The following is a 20,056-nucleotide window of genomic DNA, read 5'->3' on the forward strand; positions in this document are numbered from 1 at the left end:
AGGCGATGTAGGCTCAGCTCACGCATGCGCAGTTGTCATAAATGCCGCTGTGTGAAGCTGATTAACACGGTTGTCTCCTGTCGTCTTTTCCTCGTCGTTCACAGGTATTCAAAATAATAAGTGTTAGACATCCTCAAGATGTTAAAGTAATTGGGGACTTGTTGGGCGATGCTATATATGAAACCTTGTTTTGTGGCTTTGATGAATATTTTGTGGCTTTGATGAATTTGGATTTTTGGATGTCAATTGTAGTTCCCAGTACAACACACACGAGCGGGCAGACGTGCATAAGCATGTGCGAATGTGGAGGATATATACAATGTATAGATGTTGAATGTATAGATCTACACATGAATGTATTCTGATATTGAAATTGCTGAATTGATGTTTTGATGAGTCATAAATGCCGCTGTGTGAAGCTGATTAACACGGTTGTCTCGTGTCGTCTTTTCCTCGTCGTTCACAGGTATTCAAAATAATAAGTGTTAGACATCCTCAAGATGTTAAAGTACTTGGGGACTTGTTAGGCGATGCTATATATGAAACCTTGTGTTGTGGCTTTGAATTTGGATTTTTGGATGTCAATTGTAGTTCCCAGTACAACACACATGACCGTGCAGACGTGCATAAGCATGTACGAATGTGGAGGATATATACAATGTATAGATGTTGAATGTATAGATCTACACATGAATGTATTCTGATATTGAAATTGCTGAAATGATGTTTTGATGAGTAAATGAGTTGTCATAAATGCCGCTGTGTGAAGCTGATTAACACGGTTGTCTCGTGTCGTCTTTTCCTCGTCGTTCACAGCGCTACCTGCCTGTGACGCCTTTGGACCGACCCAGGTATCCCCTAGGCTACAAAAACACTAATCAATCACCTTCATGGTAAACTTTCAAAATAAAGAACTACACAGATAGAATTATTTTTTAATTGTCCTTTTGTTGGTGTTGCACCCCCCCTCCCACAGCGCACATTTTTAACTACACCTGTTGGCTCGTATTCAGCTTCAGCTGTTGTTAATGCCTCATATAAATCACTGTGTCGTATTGTATTGTATCGTATTTATGTAACGGAGTTGTGCACTTATGGGAAAGAGATGCCCATTTCACGGTAAGATCAGAGCATCGTCATCAAATGGTGAGTATAGTTTTTGTTTTTTTGAATGTTGCTGTGCCGATGACCATTTTGTGTTTGGGAGCCTTTAACTGAGCAAGTTGCTTGTTCTGTAGCCAGAAAGGGACATAAGTCTTCCTGTGCCGGTCCCAAGCCCGGAAAAATACAGAGGGTTGTGTCAGGGAGGGCATCCGACGTAAAAGCTTGGCCAAAACAAACATGCAGATCAAACCTCTAAAGATGGAGGACACTGATTTGCTGTGGTGACCCCGTCAAGGGAAAAGCCGAAAGGAAAAGAAGAAGAGGTCGCCGTGCATGCGTAAACAACGGCGCTAAACGCAGCAAAATTTACAAGCTAGTCAGCGAATTACCTCAGATTTTAAGCCCTTGCTAAAACATATGGTGATCAAAATGAGTGAGAAAGCGGGACCAAGTAAGGGGGCAAAACATATTACTTTCATACGTAATGGGAAAATGTGGAGCGCCATTTTCAGACTGTTCATGGAAAATACGACATTGACTTCACGCCGAAAAGCCAGCTGAGAAAGAGAACGGTGGACGAAGTAAAATCCCAGTTGTCCGGACAGCAGTCATTTTTCACTCAACATACTTCAAAAGCGAAAGTCGCCAACGAAGCGTCTTTCCGGGTGAGTCACGCCATCGTTAAAAACAATAAGTCCTTCCAAGACGGAGAGATGGTAATTGAAGCATTCGTTGAAGCAGCTGACTCCTTGTTCAGAGTCTTGGACAGTTCTGTAACTTAGTCACACAGGAAAAGTACCCCAACTTGAGGAAATGTGCTACCTCCTTGACTGCTTTATTCGGCTCCACTTATTTATGTAAGTCAGCCTTTACGTCCAAATACCGTTCCACCATGAATGATGAACATTTGGAAATGTGCTTGAGGTTGGCTGTCAGCAGCTACTGTCCGGACTATGCATCCCTGGCTGTTTCAATTCAGTGCAAGTCATCCAAGTAAACTCAGGTAATTACAAAAAATGTTAATAGTTATTTATTATGTTATTTATATGTAGTTATTATGTGTGTTGTGCAATATTGGCTTATTCAGTTATGCAAGGTACATCAACATACATTGTACATACAAAGAATCCTTAAAACATTTGAAAATAATTATGTTTTGCATTTTTGTCGTGGGTAGATCATTTTGACTTGGTAGTTTTTGTAAGTAGCTCGTATGCTGAAAAAGTGTGAGCACCCCTGATCCAATCAGACATCCATCAGTGCAGCTCATCATTTTCAAGGAGTTGCTTCAAATCCATAGAAAGCCGGCACAATCTTTATGTCCTTGTTGATTTGAAGTCGTGTCATCTACGATGAGCTGCAAAATCTTTGAAAACGACTCTTAAATTATTTGTCTAGCCTTGTGATTGGTGACTTCAGGCATATTTACTATCAATTACCATCACCAGTGTTCTGTAAAAAAAGTGACTGTAGCTACAAGGACACATATTTTGTGTCTGTCTCTCAGTGATTGAATCCAGCAGTAACAGATGCCTCTTTGTCCATAGGAATCAGCTGATGCATAAATTGACAGCACAGCCATCGTGAGGATTCTCTGGAAATGCCCTGACAACTCTGCTAACAAATAAATAAATAGCAAAATAAATTATAAAGTTTAATAATGGAAACTAGAAAAGGAATTCTTACAAGAGCAACATTTTTCAGCACCACACACTTTTCGTCTGCTGTCATGAGAAAGTACTGACTCAGTATGATGGACTTTTGTAATTAAAGAGCAGAAGTGATAGACATCATCAAGAAATGACAAGCTGAGCATTCAACACTTACTTTTTTGAGCCAGGAGAAGTGCTTGTAGATGTCAATGGCAGTGTCCATGCTACAAGCCCATTTTTGGCCCATCTATTTCCTATTAGATTTGATCTCAGATTGGCAGATTCTGAGACTGTGCGTGTGTGCAGTTCTCTCTCTCCCTCCTTTCAACCCCTCCCTCTCCCGTGTGTATTTTGACCCTGCCCACATTAAGTAAGTCTTGAGTTTGCAGAAGGCAATGTTAAGTGTGAAAATGTGTCACTTTACTGTTCATCTCTCTCTCTCTCTCTCTCTCTCTCTCTCTCTCTCTCTCTCTCTCTCTCTCTCTCTCTCTCTCTCTCTCACCCCTTCTCTCTCTATCTATCTCTCTATTTCTATCTCTTTTTCTATCTCTATACTGCGATCGATTGTCTGAATTCGATCCCCTTTCCCCATGACTTGTGCTTTCTTTTAACCCTTTTATCAACAAATACCCAGTCCATTCTTGCTTTCTCACCTTTCATGCTAGTGTTCCGTCCTACAGCCACATTGCCAAGCCCAGAAAGAGCGGTTGTCATCTGTTTGTGTTCATTTTGGTGCAATGTCATGTTATTACGCACACACTACAAAAGACATCTGCTTAACATATTAATATATCAGTCTCATAAATCAGTCATGTATTTATGTTTCATGTTGCAACCCGAGTGAGGATACAGACGCTCCCCAATTTACAAACATTCGAGTTATGAAAAAGTGTACCTTCATACATTGTTTTTTTGCGGGTATGTTGAAAAATGTTTGGACAGAGATGCTGTAAGTTAGATTTTGTATGCACGCCTTTTTCTGGCCGAGCTCGCTTGCGATTGGCTGCGTGCTGTGCTTCATGCACACGCACACACACAGGCACATTGGAGGTTTCAAGGGCTAGATGTTTACGAGACGGACACCAAGGCTGACCAATCAGCACCCGGCTATGCTGAAGTGTTGCCAACGAGTTCAGGCTTGAATCCGCCGAGCTCGCTTACGATTGGTTGCGTAGAGTATGTGGGCAGGAAGGAAATCCCTCTTACCAGTTGACGCTCTGGGGAGGAGGGGCCGAACTCGCTTCCGATTGGCTGTGCAGAGTATGTGGGCGGGGAGGAAATCCCCCTTCTCAGCTGTTGGGGCAATTCGCTACACGAATACATTTTAAACACCGTTTTATTTTCTCAGACTTTCGTTTTTATACATCCAGTCAACGTCACATCCTGCCGCTCTTCACAAAAGCTCTCCCAAACAGCTCTCTCTCTCTCTCTCTCTGCCTCGTCTCCCCTCGCGCGTCGACCATCTGCACGAGCTCCATCTGCCGTCCTAAAGATTAAATAATCTTTTTGGTCTTACTTTGTATTCCTGCTTCATGAATAATGGCCCTAACAACGCTCCAGAAGGACGCGATACATAACAAAATGTAATGGCTGGTAGCACGTAATTCAGTAATTACCTAACAAAGGACCGCTCGGAGCGTATCTCGGAAGGTGTGTCTGTCCCGTTTATCCTTATACAGGTAACATCCGAGTTACGACCGGTGCGAGTTACGACCACTCACACTTACGGCCATGACCACCAGACTCTTTTTTTATTCTATGGCTGAGACTGCTACGGTGGCAGAACGGCAACTCTGCAGTGTGTTTGCGATGCATGTAGTAAAATAAAGTGTCCAGCTAGTCCTTGTTTAGATTGAACAAGTAGGATGTTTATTTGCCTCAGCACAAAGAGCAACCGCAACTCTCAGCATTGTACAAGAACTATTTTTATTTTAATCGCTGTCAAAGGATATGGCGTTGTCCTTTGGCCATATCCTTATCCATTTATCTTAACAGAAAAGATTACAGCAACGCACAAAATGAGGATACAAAATAACAGTTTCTTCACAAACGCGAACGAAAATTTTGGCCAGCCAAGCGCGTGATTGTGTTGCGCTACCTGTCACAATGGTACCGGCAGGAGGGAGCGCCCACAGACGCCGAAGCGAGTGGAGGTCGGCACTCGGGAAGAGGGTCCTCCGACGCCGGCCAGGGCGAAAGCCGAGGCGGGTCGGCGCTCAGGCGCACGGAATCGGCGCGACAAGAACGCCGCCACCTCTTTGAGACTTTTTTCCTTCGGCGGCCGCCTAAGTCCAAGCATGTGTGTTGGGGGACCTCATCTGGCTTCTCCGTTAGCAGGGAAAGCCATTTTTCAGCAGCACGTAATGTGTGGGAAGCCGTGCGTATTTGGGTCAGCAGAATAATACAAAATATAAAATGATAAAAATGACACTAAAAGTTAAAAGATTTAAAATTTAACTATAAGCAGTTTGGTATATCATAGTATACAGATTGACATTGTATACTATTCTGTCGTATAAACCTCATGTCGGCCATTTTGAAAGCTTTTCGATTTACGACCGTTTGACTTACGACCATTTTGTCGGAACGGAACCCGGTCGTAACTCAGATGTTACCTGTATATAGAGGTGAGCTGGAACCTGTTGAATCGGACTAGTTCAAGAAGTTGTTATGCAGAAGAGAGCATGGTGAGAGTGGTTAGCACAACCGCCTCACAATGTAGAGGTTGTAGGTTTCAATTCAGCTCCCTGTGTGGAGTTTGCGTGTTCTCCCTGTGCCAGCGTGGGGTTTCACCAGGCACAGTACTCCAGCTTCCTCCCACATTCCAAAAACATGCATACCAGGCTGATTGAACACTTTAGTTTGTGTCACATCTTCGTCGCTGTCAGGAGTGCGCCCCTCCCCTCCTGTCTCTTCCTTCGGTGCTCCTCTGAGACGGCCCCTCTCTTCCTGGCTCACCCGGCTCACGCAACTGTTCCCCATTCCCGTAATTGTGCCTTCTGGCTATAAAAGCCACACCTTCCGTACGGTCATTGTCGGAGTATACTTGAAAGTTCCCCGCTACTACCACACCACCAGGTCTGTTCAGTTATCGCCCTCATTGTTTGTTATTTTTGTGCGTGTCTCAGTAAAGACTTTTTGGAACTCTGTCTCACCGTGTATTTTGGATCCAACCCTTACCTCCTTCCGCCGTCCCTCGAGTCTTGTCACTACGCCTCGAGTGGACGTGATAGTTTGTCCCAAGGTAAGAAAGATTGTTGTTTGTGATTGACTGGCACCCAGCACAAACCGTGTGAGGATTAAGTTGTTCAGAAAATGGATGGATTGGATGGATGGATCATTGACAATTTTTACTTTTTGCGCATATGTCTCATCCAACCATCTAGCGAGCAATGAATTGTTACAATTAGGCTTGATCGAATGAAAAATATTCGACGTTGGATATGCGATGGCGGAAATCCAACATTTATTAAGACAGCCGCAGATGCTGATTCATCTTCTGGCTACCTTTGAAGTGCATAAGTAATTTTGTTAGGAATGTTATTTCAACAGTAATTTGGTGGGAGTGTAACTGGCGGGTATCTTGTCATTGGTTGCCATGACAACAAAAATTTAATTTATTTGGACTTGTTCTGTAAAAGTGTTTAATGTTTCTATGGGAACCTTCATATGTGTGTTTTTCTAAAAATCGTCTTCGATACTTTGTTTTGTCATTATCACTTCCGCTTCCGTGTCATGTGTTTTGATAAACGAGAGCAAGGTGGAGACAGACACGAGACTGCTGGTAGAGAGAGACAGAAGCAGAGCAACTGCTAGATAGAGAACGACAGTCGAAAGTCTATGTCAACATTTATCTAATTTTGGCTAATAAGGTGCACCCGGTACGTTATTAATTTCCTTATTGACTGAATGTTTTGTTGAACTTATTGTAATGTTGTCGTTTCGATGTGCTTTGTAGTTTTCACGGTGTTCCAAGTGTTTCACAATAAATGTGACATCTGTAAGACGTGTCATCCTTGACCGGGGTAGATACATTTATTTTTATGTTATTTGTGTCTTTGCCATTTTGCTTAACATTTTCTGAGATATACATTGCTTTGTATGTGTTAGTCGGCATTTTAATGTGCAATTTCATGCATAAAATAATGTATAAAATACTGTACTAAAAAGGTAAACATTCAGGGTGTTGGAACGGATTAAACCGATTTACATTATTTGTAATGGGAAAAATGATTTTGGTGTTCGAACAAATCGCTTTTCGAACAGGGTTCTGGAACGGATTATGGTCGAGAACCGAGGTATCACTGTATACCCTGCTCCTCCTACCTCTCTGCTTTTTTGGGGTCTACAACCACCATCCAAAAATGTGACGATCCGATTGTTTTTAGAGGAAAGGCTGTGGCCCAATCCCATGCCTGATGTAAGGGATAATGTTAGTTGAAAAAGATGAGCCGTTCAAGGACACAACATTTACTCACATTTCCACTCTGAAGCCAATCTTTGAGTGTCTCCGCTGTTTCAGTGGGCAACTGCGCTCTGAGGCGCTCTCTGTCTTCCTGGTTAGGCTGGAGCTCCAATGCAAGTTTGAGGTCTACAGCCAACTGGATAACGTGTAACGGGCCGGAGGTGACAACTGAATCAAGGTCAGACACGCCATTTGTGAGTTCCAGCGCTGCTGCTTTCGAACCTGAAGATGTATGTCGGAGAGAACAAGAGGAGAGGAAAATTATCTTTCATTATTGGGGTACAACTGAAACAAAGAGTTTGACCGGTAAGTGATGTTTATATTACAATTTAATCAGAGCAAAGCACTCAGAAGATGTTTGTAAAGCACTTATACCTGAACAAGCTTGCATAAATTTCTGAAATAATTTTTAATGCGAGTGTGAAAAATCAAAATCATGCTCTACAGAATAAAACAACAAATTATATATATTTTAAATGCTGTCAATTACAAAAAAGACTGATCAAAGAGTAACCCACATCATTGTGTCTGAAACTCATGACAAAAAGTTAGTGGACACCCGGCAGACAACTTGCCTGCCCCATTTTTCACAACTTGAAACGACTAATTGCAAAAAAAAAAAAAACTTTGTTGCAAAGTATAAAGGATTTTTTAAATTAAGGAAGGTCCTACAAATGCTCCATTGCTTAATTTCTTGTAACTATCCCTTGGTGAAGATTTTGCACCAGTTGTCGTTTGTCATCATGGTGCAAAATACAATGTTTGCGTCTCGTTGTCTGCTAAAAGCTACGTGGACTCCTCTTTCTAAGTGGCTTTCAAAACTCTCAAGTACACTTTTCAGTCAGGGTGTAGTCCGAAGCAGGCTTCTGATTGGCTGCCGGTGCCGAGTATGCAAATTGCCAAACGAATTTTCATTTGGCAATATCCAACTTCCTGGAACACTTTTCAGTCAGGGTGTAGTCCGAAGCAGGCTTCTGATTGGCTGCCGGTGCCGAGTATGCAAATTGCCAAACGAATTTTCATTTGGCAATATGCATACTCGCCACCGGCAGCCAATCAGAAGCCTGCTTCGGACTACACTCTGACTGAAAAGTGTACTTGAGAGTTTTAGAAATCCGCTTAGAAGGAGGAGTCCAGGTGACTTGTAGCGGTTTGCTTGTAGCTTTTGCGTTTTGTATAAAACAAACGTTTGATTTGAAAAAAAAAATTGCTTTTTTTTCTTGAAGAAGTTCTCGGCCACCTGGGCTGGGACGTTTTGAAAGTTGCCCACATCATAAGACGGACGGGGTGCTGGGCGAGCCTGTGGCAATGCATAGCCAATCCACATGGCTGTAAATCATGGGATATGGTTCTGTCATTGGGTGACGTCAGTGCGGGCAACCAATCAAGTTATAGCCATTAAGAGCGGAAAACTAAAATTCTCCTCGTTGGTACCTGTCGCATCCTGATTGGCGTCAGGTGCGCGCCCCTCCCCTCCCTGCTCCTCCAAGCTCGCACGCCTGATCCCAATCTCACTAATGTGCCTTCTGACTATAAAAGTCACCCGGTTAGCCTCGGTATTCGCCGGTGTATTTTCCCCCATGTGACTTTTCGCCCCCACGGTATGCCAGGTTGGTCCCGCTCGGTAGTTGCTGCCTCGCTATTTTGTCCTGTAATTTCCTTTTTCCCCCAGTGTGTCTCAAGTAAAGCCTCTTTTGAACCCATTATTGTTTACATCGTGTATTTTGGATGCAGCGCCCTTTTTGTCCTACGAGATCTGTTGTGGACGTGACAGAATACACCGGCGATGATGGATCCCGCCGATGGACACAAGTTCATGTCCGTCATAGCCCATCACAAGCTATCGCGGAGATCCGCGGTACAATGTCCTTGCTGGCTCAACGCCTCAAGGGGGTTGAGACACACCTCGCAACCTTGACGGCCCCTCTCCTCCCCCCCCATAAGCAGTCGCGAGCTCCCCTCACGCTACGGAGGTGAGCCCGGGCACTGTGCTCAAATACTGATGCAGTGCTCGTTGGTGTTCGAGCAACAACCCTCCGCATACTCTAGCAATGAGGCCAAGGTTGCATTCATCACCAACCTACTCATGGACCAGGCGGCGTCCTGGGTGTTGGCGGACCGGGAGTCCCAACCCGAACTCTGTGCGTCGTACCCGGACTTCGTGGCCGAGCTACGCCAGGTGTTCCACCACCCGGTAACAGAGTGCAAGGCAGAGGGACTACTCCTGGACTGCACGCAAGGAATGCGTTCGGCCGCCGAATATTCCATCGCCTTCCGCATCCTGGCCGCCCGGAGCGGCTACAACGATCGGTCGCTGAGAGAAGTGTTTCGCCACGGACTTGGCGCCGCACTCAAGGACGAGTTGGCAACCCGCGATGCTGGCGCAACCCTAAGTGAGATGATCGATGTCGTCATATGCCTGGTGAATTGTCTCCGGGAGAGGAAGCGGGAGCAAGGCGGCCAGCGGACAGGCGAACCGGGGACCCAGCTGCGGACGACGGCACCCAGCGTCAGCGAGCAGGCTCGGCGCCAGGAGGGGAGCCATGAGCCGATGCAGATGGGAAACGGGAGCGATCGCGCCAACCCCGGAGGACGGCGCACTCAAGGCCCCCCGCCGAAGACCCCCGCCGTCTGTAAGTCCCCTTCCAAATGGCAGCCGCGGTCCCCGTCGGAGTCATCGAGGAAGGCGCCCGTTACGCGGCTGGAGTTGGACGGCGAGTTGTTTGGTCTGTCCAGTCCCTTCACGATACGGGCGTTAGTGGATTCGGAGGCAGACGGGTACTTTATCGACCCCCAACTGGCGTCTTTGTTGGGCTGCGGCATTGAGAAGCTAACGATCCCCAAGGAGATTCTTGACTTGGACGGCCGTTTATTAGCCAGGGTTACCAGAGTCACCGCACCTCTTAAACTCCGGCTGTCGGGCAACCATGTCGAGCATCGCCGTTGTCTTCTCATGCCCTCCCGCAACGTACCGCTAGTTCTAGGCCTACCCTGGCTCAGCACCCATGACCTTTCCATCTCTTGGGAGGGTCCCACCAACAGGGTTGGAGCCCCCACTGTTACGCAAACTGTCTTTGGTCGGCCACAGCAGGGCACAACCTCCCCAGTGGCAGCTTGCCTGAGGAGATTTGTCTCGAGGGCGTGCCGCGATGTTACCACGATCTGCGGGAGGCGTTCACCAAAGACCGCGCGCAATCCCATGCCACCCTACCTGTGACTATGACTGTGGTATAGACCTACAACCCGGGGCTCCACTATCGGACTCCCGACTATCTTGTGTCTTTCACCCAGAACAAGAGGCCCTGCGCACATACATTGACACCTCCCTCACAGCGGGACTTATCCAACCCTCGCATTCTCCGCTCGGCGCGGGGTTCTTTTTCATCAAAAAGAAGGACAAGACCCTGCGCCCGTGTGTTGATTACCGGGGTCTGAACGACATCACTTCGCACCCCTCCAATCCGCCACTATTTTCACCAAGCTGGACTTGCGTAGCGCCTACCATCTTGTTCGCATCAGAGAGGGGGATGAATGGAAGACTGCATTCAAAACGCCCTTGGGGCATTTTGAATACATGGTGATGCCGTTCGGATTTACCAACGCTCCCGCCGTACTTCAAAGTTATCAATGATGTGCTCAGGGACTTCGTCAATGTGTTTGTCTTTGTCTATTTGGACGACAAATTGATTTTTTTCCAAATCCACAGAAGAACATCGGCAGCATGTCCGACGGGTCCTGACGTGGCTCCTGCAAAACCGGCTCTATGTGCTCTATGTGCAGGGTTCCACGTCTGTTCTCTGTCTTTTCGAGGGTTCATTGTGGAGCAGGGGCAACTTTGGGCCAATCCCGCCAAGACCAAAGCGGTGGCCAACCCCAAGACACGCAAACAACTCCAGCGATTTTTGGGATTTGCCAACTTCTACCGCTGCTTTATACGCGATTAGTCAGAAGGCACTACCTCTAACCAGTGTCACTTCCAAGGTTCCATTTAGGTGGACAACCGAAGCTTAAGGTGTGTTTAACCGCCTCTGACGCGCCTTCACTAACCCCCCAGTATTACACGATCCCGACCCGGACCACGCCTTCACAGTTGTGGTGGACGCATAGGAGTCCGGGGTGGGGGCGGTATTATCAGATCACTCCCCAGTTTACCAGAAACTCCACCCGTGTGCCTTCTTCTCCCGTCGTCTCAGCCCAGTGGAGGCCAATTACGACGTGGGAAACCGGGAACTGCTGGCAGTCATCCTGGCCCTGCAAGTGGAGACACTGGCTCGAAGGGGTGAAACATCCCTTCACTGTGTTCAGCGACCACAAGAACCTGGCGGCCATTCGGTCCGCCAAGCGACTGAATTCACGCCAGGCTCGGTGGGCACTGTTCCTGACCCGCTTCAACTTCACCCTCACCTACTGCCCTGGTACTCAAAACACCAAACTGGACGCCCTATCACGCATCCATGAGCCGGCAGTGAAGGAGGAGGTCGCTACCAGTATCCTGCCGGCGCAACACATCCTGGGCGCCCTGAGGTGGGAGGAGGAGAAGAAGGTTCAGGAGGCCCAAGGGGTAACCATGCACCTAAGGGCAGTCCGGTGGATCGACTATTTGCCCCCCCCCCCAGCCCCCCGCATTGCACGCTGAGGTGCTGCACTGGGGACATGCCTCCAGGGTCGCCTGTCACCCTGGAGTCAACAGGACGATCCACCTTATAGCCCAGCGGTTCTGGTGGCCGGAGCTCAGGAAGGACGTCGCCGACTACGTGAAGGCATGCCCGGCCTGAGCCTGTGGGAATGTCTCCCACCAGCCCCAGGGACTTCTCCAGCCACTGCCAGTCCCCTCCCGACCTTGGTCCCACATCTCCCTGGATTTCGTCACGGACCTTCCCCCTTCCCGTGGCAAGACGGTCGTCCTCACTGTGGTAGACCGCTTCTCCAAGTCGGCCCACTTCATCCCGTTAACCAGGTTGTCGTCCGCCATTGAGACGGCCAAACTCCTGGTTAACCACGTCGTCCGTCTCCACGGGATTCCGGTGAACATCGCGTCGGACCAGGGACCGCAGTTCGTGTCCAAGGTATGGAAACGTTTCCGCAGGTCCATAGGGGCGTTAGCGAGCTTGTCGTCTGGCTCCCACCCTCAGTCCAATGGCCAGATGGAACGCAAGAACCAGGATCTGGAAGCGGCTCTACGGTGCGTGTGCACCCCCATCCTCCAAGAGCTCCACTGGCAATCAAATTTAAAATTCTTCTTTATACATTTAAAGCTATCCATAACCTTGCCCCCCCATACCTATCTGACCTTCTTCAAATTTCTATTCCCTCTCGTTCCCTTAGATCCTCTTCCTCCTCCACCTCTGTGTGCCCCCTCCTGCCCGTCTCATGCCCTTCTCAGCACGATGGGGGACAGAGCTTTCAGCTGCTCTGCCCCCAAACTCTGGAACTCCCTTCCTCCCAACATTCGTAACATCGATTCTCTCCCCACCTTCAAATCCCATCTCAAAAACCACCTATTTAAAATTACATTTTCTGTGTAGCTCTATCTCTTGTTTCTATTTATAATTGTATTTTAATTAATGTATTCTATTTATAATTGTATTTTATTTATTTATTATTGTATCTTTGCTTGTCTGTGACTGTAAAGTGTCCTTGAGAGCTTTGAAAGGTGCTTGAAATAAAATGTATTATTATTATTATTATTATTATTATTATTATTATAAAACCACTGAGTCATTCTGCATTTTTAAATGTTTTTTCCAGAAAAAAAATGCAGAGCAAAAAAGCAAAGCAAAAAAAGCAACTTTTTTTTTCTCAATCATAGGATGCTTGCTTGTGAGTAGATGAAGAATAAGTTTGATCTTGGTGGCCAAAGCTACACAACATATTTTACAGCTGTGCAACTACAGTAAAGTCTCGTTATATCGATATCGTTTATATTGATAATACTGCTTATTACAACAATATTTTCATTTCCCGTGCACATTTCTAGTCTTTTTATGTATAATTAGTTCCGTTTAGTACGATGCGAGGTTTTTATGATAATCCGGTTACTACGGTGCTCTTTTTCATCTCCCGCCGGCCATTTCGCTATGTTTATATCGATACAAGATATTTAAGATGAATCGATATTTGCTTAGGGGTTACCATACAGTACCACCATTATCGAAAACTGTATCGGTCGCTGTATCGGTCGCGCCATCAGTCGCGCCATTGGTCGACTTGGTCACGTGAGTTTGTTACGTGACCAGCTCCCGTGTAGCAGACACAATTTTCATTTTCAGACGCCAGCTCGTGTGTAGCAGACGAGATTGAAGTGTTTGTGTTAAAAGGTAAAAATTGGAAGCAGAAGATTGATGACTTTTTTAAATTGCATACATAATACAGTAAGATCTAAGCGTTGCAGTTTCCCTGTTGTGTTATGTACATGCCCACTGTACTGTATATGAATGCAATCGTTTTTTGCAACAATGTTTCTTGTTTTGTCTGCTGAAGCGTGATGATTTTGAAAATTACTGTACATTCCATACTGTGTATTCGGATAATATGCTTTCTTGTTACACATCCAGTAATGAATATGATTCAAATACACTGTAGTTCTGAAGAGGAAAGCATACATGTTTGCAATCGATTAAAGAATTATATGTGCCATTTTGAGGCAAAATTGGGAGAACATCTCTCACCCCAAAAAAAAAGAGGCACAAAATTGCGAGCTCATATGGCCAGCTCCGTTTCTTATATGGCGCTTGGATGCCCTCTTTTGGCGGCTTTTGTTAATGCAGTTTAGCGCAGGACGGATATATCGACAGTACGGTTATATCGACATTTTTTCTAACTCCCGAGAATATCGATATAACGAGACGTTACTGTACATATACTTTAAAGGACAACTGACGTCTCCGGACAAGTTGTATGCATAATTTGTAAAATCCCTTCAAATGACTTCTACTGAGCGTATTTTACAAAGATATATTATACGTTTTAAGACTCGTGCTGAATATTCCGGAAGTCTTGTTTTTGAATTGGTGACGAGTCCTCACCATACGTCACTGAAGGAAAGGACATACCTTGCATCACCTCAATGCATTTTGCGGTACTTTGTTCGGTGTGAAAACTTTGTGTTGATCCGTGTTGATGGCGAAATTAGAAGGAAAACACATAAATAACGCGATGGTGAATCATTGTGTGTTGCGCCAAGACTTCTACAGTGTATTTGATGTTCGCTTACAAACCGTCCCAGGAGACAATTTCCACGGAGCTTTGTCACCGCCTTCTGCCTTTTTTTGGGTACTGTGAGTCCTATAGAGTTTGTCACTACATTCTCTACAGATGCATCAAAATGACCGGAATAAATTCTTTAATCGATTGCAAACATGTATGCTTTCCTCTTCAGAACTATTTGAATCATATTCATAACTGGATGAGTAACAACAAGCATATTTTCCGAATCTGAAGCCATTGTTTTGATTCTCGAGCAAGGCAAGATGTCTTGGTGTTACACCACGGACAAGGGGGCGGGACCTTCTGAACTGGCTACTTCCGGGTTCAATTTGAAGTAGTTTTTGGACACTTTAAGTCATTTTTATGCATTTGACTAAAAATATCATGTTTTGGGTATTTTAGATGCTATAAAACGTTTTTCTGATTTCCGTCATTTAGGAAACAAAAAAAGTGATGTCGGTTGTCCTTTAAATTCTACACCAGGGGTCGGGAAACTTTTTAACTAAGAGACCCATAAAAAGTAAAATATTGAGAAATGTTTTTCAGTGAGAGCCACACACACACGCACACGGATACACGCACTCGCAAACGCGCACGGCCACTTTTCAACAAAATGTCAGAATGTATTATTCAAAATAACTTTGTGATAGTACTCAGCGTTAACATGAATGGTTTTCCGTTCCTCATGATTAGTAAAAATCCAGCCAAACGATCGGAATGAAAGCTGGGTCAATACACGAAGTTATTGCTCGCTCGCCTGCATACTGCTCAGTAGTTGGCGCGCTAGCTTTCTGCTGTCTTTTACAGATGTATGTTGATGCTAACGTTAGCATGGGGCTTGTTAAAATGCCACTGATATTCGACTGTTTCATCGATTCTATTGTTTCATTGCAAATTAGAATCAGAAACTTTTCTCTCTACATAGGCAAAGCCTATGTAGAGGCCATTTTTTTACTTGTCAACTTATTTAAAGGGGCGTTTTACCTTTTTCAACATGGCGGCCAGTATTATCCAATCAAAATTACGCTTTCCGCCAACCTGGGTCAGTATCATCCAATCAAAATTGCGCTTTCCGCCAACTCCAGCCCCAACAGGAAATGAACAGCGAAAAAGCGAGAATATGTATTTAGTTTTATCGGCGAGCCATGTACAATGATCAAAACTACCGTAGATTGCTCGCGAGCCATAGGTTCCCGACCGCTGTTCTACACCATTACAATAACTTAAATGATAGACTGTCTTGAGAATCAAGCTTTTTAATCCCCCATAAGTCATTTACAAACTGGAACAGGACATGACAACATTTTCACAAATCATAAATAAAAGTATCACTCAGTAGTTCCATACCTGCAATTATGTCATCCATTTGCTCCAGAGCTGCCTCGAGCATGAGACTCGCCTCAGTTTCCATGGTAATGGTGGTTAGCATCAAGAAATGTATCTGAGGAGAAAATAGTAGTGACATTATTTGTGAAAAAAATGCTTTCGACAAAATGTTGGTACACAATGATGAGGAGGCTGTTTATTATACAGTACACATATATGATAAATATTATTATACAAGAAAGGAAAATCTTGAAACTGAAAAAAAATAATCACAAGAATGACCACACTTCCTCTATCCACTTTGCCATCATCCATTCATTCATCGATTTCTATACTGAGTGCAAGTGTTTGAGGTCAGGCGACTGGAAATCAGCATTTTTTTTCCTGCTCTTCTCATGTATCAAAAACCAATTTGGTGTCTTCAAAAATAGCTTGAGAGAGCAAATCTATTCATACATATTGATATCTCGGGGAGCCATAAATACTGTAGGACTTTCACTTGAACCCAAAGATAAGAGAATGTAGAAATCTTAAATGTCAGAGGTGATGTCTTGTTGATGTTAATCAATGAAGAATATGATGTCTCCTGTTGGCTGAACAAGGCACAATCACCCACATTTGTATTTTGGGCCTGCAGCTTAGGTTTGGCCTCTCGCTGGTGACACTAATCCAAATAGGCCTTGTCAAATGAGGAGGAATGGCTTGCACACATAACCCCCCTTCTGTGTAGATTTGTCTATTTTGTGGTAATATTTAACAGTTGCAAGCCATCACACGTTGTCACATGCAAAATAATTTTCCTGAAGCTTACAAATCCCCTTTTGCGAAGGTACTGATGAAACTGAAATTTCGGTTGGTTCACGTTTTGCAAATCACTGACATCTCTGTAATTGTTTGACATGTAGCCAAACAGGACAAACATGCTATACAACGACAAGAGAATGTAGTTCTTAAGGAGTATCAGGTCTTACTAAGAACAGGCAGGGGAAAAAATAATGATATATACATATTTTGAAATAGTTATTGCGATTGCTCGGTCACCACTTGATGCTCGTTTATGCCAAATCACATTGAGGGCTTGCATTTAAAGTTGATTTAAGATACGGTAAATACATTTCACGCAAACATACTTAACAGACTTCATTTTATAGTATAAAAGTGTACACTGAACATTAATGACGATGATGATGATGATGATGATGATAAAACCTTAATTTGTCCGACATTGGAGAAATTCCTAATTCACAGCAACCAAGCTATAAAAAGAATAGAAAAAGAAAAGGAAAAAGTATAAAAACATAGTCTAGCTGTAAATGCAGCCACTCTTCCGGCACCATCTTGAAGTCAAAACAACAACAACAGAAAACAAAATAAACAAATTAACATGTTCACAATTACGGTGTAATTATTGTTTTATGTTTTAGGGCAGGCGCAGGATTGATTTATTTATGTATTTGCTTCATACTTTGCCAGATTGAGCTGCTAAAATTAGCCCAACAAGGTTGCTCAGTTTCTCAAATAACATTTTCTCTTCTAATAATGAATAGCATGACGTGTTTGAGAGCCCACCTTTCCCATTTAACTTGACTGCATGGGAAAAAGATGAACATCCTCTTCAACAAACCAACCTGACCCGAATATAGCTGTTCATTATGGTTCACAATGAAAAACTTGCATTTCAGGTTTTGAAGCTGTTACTCCAAAGTTGTCAAACGGCAGTGCTCAAGTGATCTCCAATGGTGCAACCCAAGTCTAGCTTTCCATGGTGAGGACTGCTGATTTTAGATTTTAGATTCAATTGCCTCCTTTATGGCATTGTTCATGTCTCTTAGACTTTGACATGGTTTGGGGAAGAATCAGATGATGTAGCAGTTGTTTTGCTTTCAGTAAGTGTTTAGTCGAGGAAAAGGTTCCTTCAGCCGTCATTTGTACTTCTTTGAAGGTGTCAGACGTTTCACTCCTAATCCAAGGAGCTTCGTCAGCGAACTAAAAATGTGCTCAGAGTCAGCAAACTTGGTCTGGCCCAGCTCCGGCCCACAAACGGCAGCGCATTCAGCCCACATACCGCAATGAACGACGGTTTTGTCCTGTAGGTCTACGATGCACCGCATAAGGCCCCTATCAGAGCCACATTCAATCACCATATCTGGCCCTACTCCGGCCTGATGCTGGGCCAGAATTGGCTCCTGATGTCAGCCGTAATTCAACCTTAAAGGACAACCAACGTCACTTTTTTGTTTCTTAACTGACATCAGAAAAACGTTTTATAGCATCTAAAATACGTAAAACAAGCAGTATGATATTTTTATTCAAATGCAAAACACCAATAAAAATGACTTGAAGTGTCCAAAATCTGCAAAATAATTGAGCTGAGAATTGGGCGTTTTCAAAAACTACTTCAAATAGTTCTGAATAGGAAAGCATACACTTTTGCAATCGATTAAAGAATTTATTCCGTGTCATTTTGAAGCATCTGGACTGCAATGTAGTGTCCCAGAAAAGAGGCAGAAAATGGTGCCCTCTTGTAGACATGACAGTGTATTGCGTTTCCACAGGCGAATAAATTCCTTATATGGAGCTTGGATGCCCTCTTCTGGCGCAACACAAGGTTTTCAGACCAAACAAGCATTGACGTGATGGAAGGACAGCTACAATGTGTCCTTTTTTCGGACAGGGGCGTTCCTTCAGTGACGTCACGTACGGATTCACCAACTCAAAAACAACTTCCGGAATATTCAGCACGCGTCTTAAAACGTAAAATATAGCTATATGCGGTGGAATCTTTGTAAAATACGCTCCGTAGAAGTCATTTGAAGCCATTTTACAAAAATTTCACAAAAACTTGTCCGGAGACGTCGGTTGTCCTTCAACTAAGCCACTTCTTTTATCAGACATATTTGACCCACATAAAAAAAAAACAACAACAACAACAACTCAAAGGCGATCGTTATAAAAATATGCTCATTGTCAGAATTTGTGAACCTCACATATAACAGCACTTGCGCTGAAACTGCATTTTCTTTATTTAAACATTAAAGGTGAATAATTTAGAATTGAATAGTCTATTCTGAATTTGAATTACCCAGGTTTGAAATCATCTTTATTGGCCAAGTATGTAGGACACACAAGACATTTGTGTTCGGTAGAACACGTTGCACCCGTATCATCATAAAAAAAGACATGACAAATAAGTATGGAAGGATATTCATGTAAGTGGTACCTCTCAGGAACAACTGTGAGACAATGTGCAAAGTATCAAGGAAAGCGAAAGTTATTAGTGATAGAATAAAATGTAACAGTTGTACAGTTGGTGCAGAAAATCAGTGAACCATTTTAAAGTAATCAGTCTCTGTATTTACATAATCCATAAAATGATGGATGGGTTTGTATATTTTAATCTGAATCATATTGAATAGGTGAATCTGAACTGTACAATTAGAATTTGAAAATGTCACGTTTTGCGAGGTGGTGATGGCGGGTGCGGATCCCAAAAAGCAGGAAGGAGGGAGCAGGAGGTGTTTGACAAATTGTATTAAAATAAATGTCAGCAGGAACAAAATGTAAAACATCAAAATCATCTGAACAGAAAAAATACAAAGTATCAAAAGAAGACCAAAAGTAAAAGTCTGCCAAGGTTAAACAAACACATGCAATTGCAGACAAAGCATGCAACAAACATGCAGCAAACAATGAACAGACACCGGATGGTCGTGCTAGGTGTCCTTTTAAGTATCAGTGATTAAAACGACCAGCACCTGCGAGGCTGCAGGCAGGGTTTACGTCGCTACCCGTTGGTCGCCAATCTGATCAGGACGACCAGCACCTGTGCAGGTGCAGGCGGGGCCGACAGCGCTCCCCGTTGGTCGGCAACCAGATCATGACAGTACCCCCCTTCAAGGGGCTGCTTCCAGAAGTCCCAACAGTCTTCCAAAAGGTCCACTCGCCAGGGAACAATGGTGGAGACGGCAACCGCTGCCTCTCCAGCATACGACGGGCTGCGGCCTGATGGGAACGGGACTCGGCCTGGGGTGGACGTAGACGCGGCACGGATCGTCGTGGGTGTGAGTGCGGTCCCTCTCGCACGTTCACGCGACGGCGCATGGCTCAACGTGGACGTCGAACTGCCAGGCGCAGAATGGCACCCCGTACGGCCGTATGGGACCAGGTCTCGGCCGGACGCAGACGTGGGTGTGAACTGCCCGGCACCGGGGAAACGAGACCAATCCTGAGCCGCTCCGGGATCTAGCGGTGAGTGGGGTCTCGGACTGACGTTGACGCGGACGTTACGGCTCGTCGAGTGACG

General features: G+C 44.6%; 1 protein-coding gene across 1 annotated transcript in view; it reads right to left on the bottom strand.

The window, feature by feature from the left end:
* ppfibp2b (PPFIA binding protein 2b) overlaps window positions 1–20,056 on the bottom strand; it is a 149,644-nt gene that overhangs the window by 122,102 nt on the left and 7,486 nt on the right. The window contains exons 2-3 of the mRNA XM_088997582.1: window positions 15,775–15,868; window positions 7,235–7,443 (exon numbers count right to left, since the gene is read on the bottom strand). Of these exons, the coding sequence (XP_088853708.1) occupies window positions 7,235–7,443; window positions 15,775–15,868 (303 nt within the window). The remainder of the gene's footprint in view (window positions 1–7,234; window positions 7,444–15,774; window positions 15,869–20,056) is intronic.

The sequence above is a fragment of the Hippocampus bargibanti genome, linkage group LG05 (assembly GCF_051943395.1).
Source record: "Hippocampus bargibanti isolate YZ-2025 linkage group LG05, ASM5194339v1, whole genome shotgun sequence".
NCBI lineage: Eukaryota > Metazoa > Chordata > Actinopteri > Syngnathiformes > Syngnathidae > Hippocampus > Hippocampus bargibanti.